The sequence below is a fragment of the Mizuhopecten yessoensis genome, unplaced genomic scaffold (assembly GCF_002113885.1).
Source record: "Mizuhopecten yessoensis strain PY_sf001 unplaced genomic scaffold, ASM211388v2 scaffold11097, whole genome shotgun sequence".
NCBI classification, from domain to species: Eukaryota; Metazoa; Mollusca; class Bivalvia; order Pectinida; family Pectinidae; genus Mizuhopecten; species Mizuhopecten yessoensis.
In genome coordinates this window covers 1,503,092-1,513,851 of record NW_018408878.1, presented here as the reverse complement: position 1 = coordinate 1,513,851, position 10,760 = coordinate 1,503,092, and the positions used below count along the sequence as shown (strand labels likewise).

General features: G+C 32.9%; 1 protein-coding gene and 1 long non-coding RNA gene across 2 annotated transcripts in view; both read right to left on the bottom strand.

The window, feature by feature from the left end:
- LOC110465669 (histone-lysine N-methyltransferase PRDM9-like) overlaps positions 1-10,191 on the bottom strand; it is a 25,860-nt gene extending 15,669 nt beyond the window's left edge. The window contains exons 1-3 of the mRNA XM_021521626.1: positions 10,062-10,191; positions 9,295-9,351; positions 964-1,132 (exon numbers count right to left, since the gene is read on the bottom strand). Coding sequence (XP_021377301.1) covers positions 964-1,132; positions 9,295-9,303 — 178 coding nt within the window. The 5' untranslated portion in view covers positions 9,304-9,351; positions 10,062-10,191. The remainder of the gene's footprint in view (positions 1-963; positions 1,133-9,294; positions 9,352-10,061) is intronic.
- On the bottom strand, positions 3,775-8,560 carry LOC110465675. Its single transcript, XR_002464638.1, has 4 exons — positions 7,031-8,560; positions 5,688-5,849; positions 4,237-4,412; positions 3,775-3,943 (listed from the first exon to the last, which is right to left on the bottom strand). It is a non-coding gene; the product is annotated as an uncharacterized LOC110465675 (long non-coding RNA).
- Positions 10,192-10,760: the final 569 nt, after the last annotated feature.

The following is a 10,760-nucleotide window of genomic DNA, read 5'->3' as shown; positions in this document are numbered from 1 at the left end:
AGCATTTCTGTCGATTCCATTTCAGCTTAACCGGCTATCCGGAAGAATACATGCACCGTACTAACTGCTACGGCAGTTATTTTCTTCTTTGAATACTGCCCACCTGCAATAATGATTCCGTAACGTACTCCTTGCGCTATCTTTTGACCATTTGGCAACTTTTCGTTTCGTAGCTGACACGGTACAACACTTTTCTTTCGCTTACTTCACACGGCCAGTCATTTTGTTTACAAAGAAATGGTGTGCTATGCGCATGCGCTAGTAGAGGGAAATCCCTGAACAAAACGTTGGTCAGACAGGTAGAAATACCGATGATTTTCTTAGATTTAATCATTTTTATGAATCTATTTCAGCCAAATCCGATCGCTATTTTCCATAAGGAGTCTCACTTGATATGTTTATGTAGTATATGAAAAAAAGACAAAAAATAAAGTTACTTCACCGTGATGCCCCTTTAACAGTCACCTGAGTCCTACAGTATTTATTTTTGTTGTTGAAATATGTACCAAATTGAGTGTCGGCCATATTGGATTTCTGATTGACCCGAAAAATAACAACACTTTGTCAGGACCATGAGTCGATCATTCCTACCAAGTTTCAGTTCAATCGGCCAGCAGAACTTGACTTTAAACTTGAAATAGTTTTTCAAAATGGCGGCCGTGGCGGCCATATTGGATTTCTGATCGACCCAAAAAATAGCAACACTTGGTCAAGGAGATGTCAGTTACCTTCCCATGAAATATAAATGAAATCCCTTTGCCAGTATTTCAGCTTAAGTTGAAAATGTAAAATGTAAAATGTTAGCGGACGACGAACGAAGACGGATAGCAATAGATCACTTGAGCTAAAGCTCAGATGATCTAAAAACCTGACAAAACCTTTTCTTAGACTGTCTGTGCTAATCACATTTACTGACAGAATTACTGTGACACCCTGACAGTAATGACTTTAATTAATGTATACCTAGAGATGCCATCATTTCGTAATTTTTTCTCATGTTCTTAAATCGCAGTATCTCATATTGCGACATTTTGGAAAGCTGTGCTGTAGTGAAGAATTCATCAATATTATCACTCTGCTTGTCCAAGGCAGAAAAATCCAGCATCGGCATGCCTGGTACAACAGGAAATTTCTGTAAAAAATGGAATGAAATTAACTTTATAACAAAACAATCGATGTTGGAGCTACTGTATTCATGATTCAGTTTGCAAAATATTTTTTAATTATTTATACACATTCTTTGATAAACGTTACCACCATTAATCTTACTTCACCAATTTGCTGTTGTAAATCTTGAAACTTGCTAAATGATTTGTGTTGCTCACTGCAGGCGAAATACTAACAGAAATTGAATTCCAGTGGGTTTTTTTGTATGTCCAGTAGTCCGTCTTAATTTCGTTTAGATATAACTCTAGCACAATTGGGCCAGGATGATTTTGTTGACCAGGTAGCTTAGAGTGACAGTATATTAACCAGAGGTCCTGGGTTCGAATCTTGTTTTGTCATACTTAATTTTTACACTCAGAACACTGTTGTTGACCATATCTTGTTTATTTCATTTAAAAGTTGTTAATTTTTCACAAAAGTTTCACAAGGTATAATGAGTTTGGTTGAGAAATGATTTATCAAATCTATAGTCACATTTGAAAAAAAAGCTTCAAACACATATTATATTTATTTGGCAGTAGTTTGGCTTTTGTTATCAGCAGTGTACAAATTTAGCTATATCCTCCTATACTAAAGTCTATTCTTATGAATAGAAAATTATAAACAATGGGCACCAAGACTATCATTTTAAAAAAGATAATATATCTGTCAGTCACAGATCAAAATTATAGTACACGATGTTAAAAACTTGTGTAACTGTTTGTATAGGTGTTGACAAATCATCACTCTACTTTGTGACCTTATTTTTATATGAACTGTTAATTTTTAAATAGAGCCAAGCAGACATTTTTTCTTAATGTCAGCACATTTCACATTAATGAGGGTACCTGTGGTAGCTACATGTATTTCCTAAACTTAAAAGTGAAGAAATTTATCCAGACTCCTAAAGGAGACATGGAATTGCATCAAGAGTCAAATATAAACACTGCTTATATATCAAACATATAATATTATACAGACAAGTCAATTCATACTATGACTGCACATAAACAGTGTGCAAAAGAAATGGTAGACCAAGAGACATTGGCTATGTGAAAACCAGAAGGGCAATGCAAACATCAGACCTAATATTTAATTGTTTATGCAATTTTATCAACCTGCAAAAAGTGGAAATTTTCCATTTTGTTTGAAATTAAGTATAATTCAGTCATATTATAGTTTTGTTCATTTCCTTAATCTATGAAGATTCAAATGTTTCTGCCTCACTGTTCCAATTTCCTAAATGTTGTTTTGTGCATATGTGCATACCATCAAACTGCGATTCAATACTGATAATGATAACCCAAATTGAATTATTTCCATGGAAATTAAACAAATGTTAGTCCAAAATGTGATTTCCCTATATAAACTATAGTAAAGTTTACCCCCTCCCCAGGGGGGAAACGCGAGACCCCAGGGTCATGAAATTCACAATTTTGGTAAAGCACCTTAAGACCCTTCCATCTATGAAGAGTGTTTGATTCTACGTACCATATCTGGGTCTTGAGAAGATTTTTGAAATTTCAGTCAATTCGACAATTTCTGGCCCCACCCATACCGAAAAAAGTTACAAAAAAGTTACTTCTTTTTAGGTACAAAAAAGTTATAACTTTTGATGCTAGATTGGAACCTTGTGAGAAAAGAGTTTCAATCTAGTACTAAAAAGTTACAAAAAGGTATTAAAAAGTTACACTCAAACACTTTGTTAAGTTCAATCATCACTTTATTGGCAAATAAAAGGTACACAAAAGTTACATTTAGCCACTAAAGCACATGGAAAAAGGTATCATAAAGTTATAACTTTATTTAGTTACTAAAAAGGTACAAAAAAGTTATGCTTTTCTGAGATACTGAAAAGGTACAGAAACAGTTCTAGTAAAAAGGTACAATAAAGTTATAACTTTATTTAGGTACTAAAAAGGTACAAAAAAGTTATACTTTTCTGAGATACTGAAAAGGTACAGAAACAGTTCTAGTTAAAAGGTACAATAAAGTTATAACTTTATTTAGTAACTAAAAAATTACAAAAAAGATATGCTTTTCTGAGGTACTGAAAAATGGAGAAAACGCATTTGTTAGGTATAACTTTTTAAAGCTTCATAAACCTCTCATGTATTATGAAAAGGTATCAAAAAAAAATCATGACCTAACTTTTACTGGATCTGTTGTTTAAATGAAATTCTATTTTGATACAGTATTCCTTTGAAGTTACCATTATATATCACCTGCTTTCTTGTAGTTATTATCATATAAATAGATATTCCTTTGTAGTAACTATAATATAAATAATTTTCTTTACGTTACTATTATATGAATAAATATTTTCTTTTAGCTACTATTATATAAATATTTTCTTGAAGTTACTATTTATCATCTAGATATTCTCTTGCACTTACTGCATCAAAAATATTTTCTTGTAGTTACTATTATATAAATACTTTCTGTAGTTACTATTATTTTACAATATAATACACAATAAATATACTCTCATGCTGACTTTCAGGGAGTGCCCTGCATTGACCATGACTCTCTCCAGCTTTGACACTAGCATACTCACTTTTATTCTCTTGTATTCACAACTATTTCACATAACCATTCCTAAAATAATCATTAATAGAATATCTCTTGTAAAGTTACAACAAACAATCATATTAATAGTTCTTAAAAGTTGAAATGTCTCATTTGTTCTATGTGGTTGAGTTCCTCCTGGCCAAGCTGACCAAAGCACTGATTTTTGTCCTCATTGAAAACTTGATTTCTGACAGGCCACTTTTCCCATGAATCGCCTCAGCATAATCTGTTGAAAAGCAGATGGTTTAGGAAAAATAGCTAGTAACATAATTGCAACTTTATTAATTCTTTCTTCATCACTTAAAATTCTAGGAATTAATGAATATGAATGGTGAAATTATATTGGTAGCATTTTATGGTAAACTTGCTATTTATTATTCACTGACAGGCACCATTAATCAGTTCAAGTAGCTATAGCGATACTTTTGTAATTTCAGTGATATTACTACTACATAAAGAGAATTGCTGTAGAACTCTTTTCTTTTGTGCTGTTATGAAAAAGTTTTAATTCATAATTACCAATTATTGCTCAAACAATGGTCTGGTTCAAACCTTTCCCAGGTTGACCAGCTCAGTGTTGGTGAAGAACACTGACATCAAATATCTGTCGACCTGTTCCCCTTCGTCTTCCTCTGTGTAGTTTTTATGTGTTTGGGATACACATAAACCCCAGTCCCAGGTATAAGCTCCACCATCTGTCAAGATAAGGAGCAATAACACAATTTACAAAATAATATAATTTTGCAATTAAAATGAGTCTCCTAAACAAGCAGGAAGTAAACAAGAAATTAAAGACATGTTTACCTCTAATGTCTTATCTTGACACAACACAATAGCATTGTAACAGTTGATCGGATTGCTAATATATTTACAATATGTTGTAAAGAGATTCAAAATGAAAAGCTTTTCAGTTCATTGTGAGTTAATGGTATATAATATCTATATAAATGTAATAGCAAAATCTATCTAAATGTAAATACCAGTGCATTACTTATTTGTTGGCTTTGATCTGTTTTATTTTACCTTAAATACCTCCCCAACAAGAGCCGGGTTCAAAGTCAAGAGATCCACTTTGTCTCTGACCATTGGACCCAAATGACCTTGACCCTTAATTATAACCCAGTGACCATGATCTTTGGTCAGTTGACTTATTCTTTATTTCCGACCAACTTTGCTTTATAATACCATAACAAAATGTTCATCAGTAAAAAGTGTCATAAAGAAATGTTCACCAGTGAAAAGATACTAAATTTGACCTTTACCATTGATCTTGAATTAAGTCATGTCATTAAATGCTCATTCATGAAAAGCTACAAAATTTGACCTTAACCTTTGATCCAGTGACCTTGACCTATGACCTTTGGTCAGTTGATTCCTTGTTGAATTCTGATCAACTTTGCTTCATCATGTCATAATAAATTGTTAAGCAGTAAAAAGATACAAAATCTGACTTTGACCTTTGATCCAATGACTTTGACCTTCGATAAGTTGATTTCTTGTTGTATTGTGACCAACTTTGCTTCATGATGTCTTTACAAAATGTTTACCGATAATTTAAGAGCAAAAAAAAAATGTTTAATGTTAAAATCCAATATGGCTGATTAGCAGCCATTTTGATTCAGATCTGCCGAAATATTACCAAGCAGAACTAGGATGCATGGGAAATCATCATGTAAATTTTTTAAAAAACTTACACCATTTACTTCCATCAATATTGTACAAAAGAAAAAAAATGGACAGACAGACGGACAACCTGATTACTATAAGGGAACATACCCGCATCTTCGATGTGGGGCCCTAATAATTGTAGAAATCAAAATTCCAAAAGAAAGCCATTTTTATTTCAGCTTGTAACCATATAAAGGCTGTCAAATTTCAATAAGGTTAGACAAAAGACAGAGGAGTCTTCTGAGATTACAAAAGCTTAAACAAAAGATCACAAAATCAGTACCTTAAATCAATGAACTCACCTTTGTTTGATTTGTTTTCGGCACTGATTCTCTTTGCAGCAGGGGGTTGAGGGGGAGGTTCATGGACCTCTATAACAGACTCATGAGGTGGAGCTGAGAATTCTTCATCTGTTGTTTCTGCCTGTATTTTCCCCCATCAGTGTGCACAGCTCTTGTTATCATCTAGAAAAAGAGAAAATATTAGAAAAAAATGTGATTTAAAAAATTGGAATTCTCTAATTTAACTGATGTATATACTGAGCTATACATAAAGGTTTCTGTAGGGAACAGGGTAAGGACATGCAGTGTGGAAGGAGAGGGATCATGCAACTTTACTGTGGAATATTTAAAATGGCACACTTCAATTTTTGAAGAATTTTTTTTTTCCCTTTCAAGTCATAGGAATATCAAGTTATTTTAATAACACAAAACAAAAGAAGCATAAATATCAGTTTTATCAAGTTGAAAGAATTCAAAATTTTACTCAAAAAAATGAAATAAAATTCAATATGTTTTCAAAGGACGTCATTAAACAATATTTGATGAAGTATGCAGAAGTTGAACAGTGCCTGCTACTTGCATGCCATTTGCTTAAAAAACATTCAGATATATCTCTTTAAATTTCCTTTTTGAAAAGTTTTTAATCTTTTTAACGATATATGAAGATTATAAAAACAACATCCATTGTACTGCTCACATTTCTATTTTAGGTACTCTTACGTTTCAATTCAAATAGGTGAAGAAAATCATAGGAAATTTAGAAATTCCAAAGCTATTTAAGATTAACAAAAAATAAGTAAGCAACCATTTAAGTAGAAATTATTCAATCTTAAAATATATTGATAGGAAATTAAGATGCATTGGCTTTTAAATTTCTGTTATTTCATGTCATGAAGGAGAAATTCCAATAATGATTTCAATATTTGTAATGTGTTTGTTAACTTTATAAAAAACGAAAAAGTGTATACTTGTACAGGAAAAATATATATTCGGCACGGGGTTTGAGTATATATTAAGCTAGAAATTAAACATCACACTGAAATATCCTTCCTTTCCCTGAAGAACAAAGAATAAACAAATATCGAAAATCTTATTATACACCGAAACGGATTCTGGTAAGTAGATCTACTTTCCGAATTGTATACAAATATAGTAGCTCGGTAAACGAAAAATGTAATCGGTACCGAAATAATCGGTGTTTTTTAACAGATAGTACTGCCATCTGCCCATCTCTAAAGATCAAACATATAAGAAAAAAATATACATCGTCTCAGTCATGGTACTGTATTTATTTAATAAATTTGATATGTTTACTCTGCGTTTTGTATTGAATCCTTTCGATGAAAATACAATTGATGGCTTACCTGAAATATTCCCTGAAATGGCGACGATCTTCCCATGATATTCCCCAGAAAACCTGGGATTCATGAAGGATTTCATCAGCAAATGCGTATATACCAAGCTCTTTCACGGACGTTCCAATGTCTTCAAGGATATGATGAAGTAGGTATCGTCTTTCCAGTTAACCAAAACACGTTCCAATATTTTGTTTACTTCTTGTGACTCGCCGGGTTAGAGTTCAAAATCTAGAGGTCGATCGAATACAAAATTTACCCGCGCGCTTTTCATTGGCCAATTTGATAAGGCTATTTATAGTCACGCGAGATTAATTTTTCGCATAGGGCGTCGCTGCAATAACGATAAAGTCCTACATCATATTAATCATAACTATTTATTGTTAAATACAAATAGTATGGACACAACCATAATAATTGAAAACAAAAAATATTCCCTTTGTAACAATAACCAAGCAGCCGTCGTAAGTTGTTTACGACAATAACGTAAAACCTTTGGAACGATTTCCGGCACCATGCTGTCGTTACAAATGTATGTCTCGAATTTGACTCTTTTTCAACGGAAACACGGGAAATCGACTTCTAATGCAATTGAGAAACTATTGCTTAAATGATTAAATACACAGGTCTTCCTTCTGAAGTAATATTTTCATTGAAATCGGCATGATTTTCTCACATGATTGGTCAAGGTAACCGTGAATATTTGTGAAAGGCATGCTCGTTGTCTTATCGGAATTTGTGTTCAGTAGGTCTAATTATTTTAATTTGATATACAGTCCTACAGCAATTAACTGCACCATATGTTTTGTTAAGACCAAAATGTATGACCAGCAAGCGATGGTCGATCTATTGTTTTCCGCTGACTGGGGTGGAGCGAGGTGTGAAAAATTTACCTGAAGTGGACCGATGATTACCTCGGGCGATGTACAGTTAGCCGGACCTATTACGTAATTGTCCAGGTGTTTCACATGGACAACTTACTTTTAAAATCAATTCACAGCAGAAAAAAAACACCATAATAAGCGGGTTCCTACCTTTGACCATATAATAATAAATGATATTTTTTTGCCTAGTTAAAGAAGGAAAAAATGGGTACATGGGGGGAAAATCTCATTATAACCGATATATATATGTAACTGGGTTCCACTGTACCAAAAATGTTCTAACTTTAAAGTTACAAAGTTTTTCACAAGAATTGGCATTGTTTTCTGAGTCCAGAAAAGGTACAAAAAGTTATACCAAAAATATTCAAAGTTTTTCACCAGCATTGCAATTTTTTTCTAAGTCCAGAAAAGGTACAAAAAGTTATACTAAAAATGTTCAAAGTTTTTCACCAGCAGTGCAATTTTTTTCTAAGTCCAGAAAAAGGTACTAAAAGTTATACCAGAATTTTTTAAAGTCCAGAGAAGTTACAAAAAGGTACACTAGTAAAGTTTAAGTTTAAATTAAGGTATCGAAAAGTTATAACTTTTTTGTACCTTTTATCAGGAGTACAAAAAAGTTACTGAAAAGGTACGAAAAAGTTATACCTATTTGTAACTTATTTCGGTATGGGCACCCATCAGCCCCTGGAGGTCAGTCAGGGCTCATATGTGCATACTATCGAACTGCTACCTAATACTGATAATGCTAACCTAAATTGAATTACTTCCAATGGAAATTAAACAAATGCTGGTCCAAAATGTGATTTCCCTATATAAACTATAGTAAAATGTATCCCCCTCCCCAGGGGGAAACGCGAGACCCCAGGGTCATGAAATTCACAATTTTGGTAAAGCAGAAGAATATTTGATTCTACCATATCTGGGTCTTGAGAGGATTTTTGAAATTTCAGTAAATTCAACCCTTTCTGGCCCCACCCATCAGCCCCTGGTGGTCAGTCAGGGCTGATTTGTGCATATCATCAAACTGCTATCCAATACTGATAATGCTAACCAAGTTTGAATTAGTTCCAATTGAAATTAAACAAATGCTGGTCCAAAATGTGATTTTCTTATATAAACTNGGGGGGGGGGGGGGGGGGGGGGGGGGGGGGGTGCCTGTACCCCTATTTCACTCCTCGCTATGCTCGTCGGCTACTACGCTTTGCGCCCACCACCTATTAAAAATTAATGTCAACCCCTGCTTTATTGAAGTCTGTATACTTTATCAAGGTACTAATTAACTTTGTTCTAAAACTCATTTACTTTTTACTATTTTTTTCAACTCATTTTCAGATTACCCTTACTTTCTTTCCTTGTTAAAAGGGAGAGAAATGTTATTTCTTAACTTACTGAAGCCATGATGAAAATTCCTCCTGTGCGTCTTATACTGGACACTTGAGTGTTTACCTGTGCAAACAAGATATCATTAATTGGATCATTTAAAGTGCAAGTTTAAACAGTATCAAATAATTGAAGTTATATCAAATTAACGTTCCCAATTACAAAATATTTTCGATATTTGCAAAATTGCATCTCATTCTTTTAATATTGATAGTTTGCATGACAATGATATGAATCTTGCAGTTATTAGGATACTTACAGTCTCTACTGAACATGGGGCCATTCACAGAAAAAAAACATCCAAACACGAGTCATGCAGCTTTGTTAAACACACAATGAGTTGTGGAACTTGCGGCATAAATTATATCAAAATTTTCACCTTTTCCAGGACGTGTAATTCATGAAACCAATCTCGTGTGACCTGATACTATCTACGAAAGAGCATTTTAATTTTTCAAAAATTGAAATTAAAATCTGTCCCATCTATCAGTGATAGATGGGACAGATTAACCAGAGTAAGTTTTAATTACTGATAATCAGACTCCTTTAAAATGCTTTATACCGTCTGAGGATCAGTTTCTGATTACAATATAATGAATAATGATAACTTAATGTGTCACATCAGGTCACAAGGACATTGAATATGATAGAGGCTCCCCCAAAATAAAGTTGAGAAACTTTTGTGTGTCTGCACTGTGTGCGCGCGCCGGAGTTTGGGCGGTTTAAAACATTCAGACCTAAAACTTCTTTGTATTACACTATTTGAATATACTTACAAGAATCTTGTAAAACAAATATCAAACTGATGTCAACCAGAAAGGGTAACTATAATAATTTTCTTGACATGACGAACGACTCACAATCTCCCGACCGTATCAAACACGTCACAGAATCTTGAAGGCGGGAAAAATTAAAATGCCCGTATGAAAAATACGGCGCGTTCGATTTAACAAAAACAAAACAAAAAACCCGTCTCTAACGTAAATATAATAATTTCACAAAAATATACATATGTCAAAGTTCCTGTCCAGTTAACGTTAAATATATCAAAATTCTACTAAATTCTATTTTATACAAATTCATGATATCATAAAATAGCTCTATGAAGTGATATCAAATTTGAAATATTGATACCATTAACTCGAATTGCTGTTTAATACATTTTACGATAAAACGTATTTAATGATATTTTTATTTTTAATAAATAATATTCATATAATCTAGACTATTCCAATTATATAAATTTAATTTTAATGTCACTACAAAGTTATTTGTGATGTTCCGGCTTTATACCGTCATTATCACAAAACAATAAATTAGATATAAATATCTAAACATCACAGTTTGTGAATAAATACCAAAATTGCGCCCAATATAGAATTTATTTTAACGACTCAATTTAAGAACAGACTTAATCGGTAAGGCTAGACAAAAACATATTTGGTAAAAATAGAAATATATTTTAACGCAGTCTA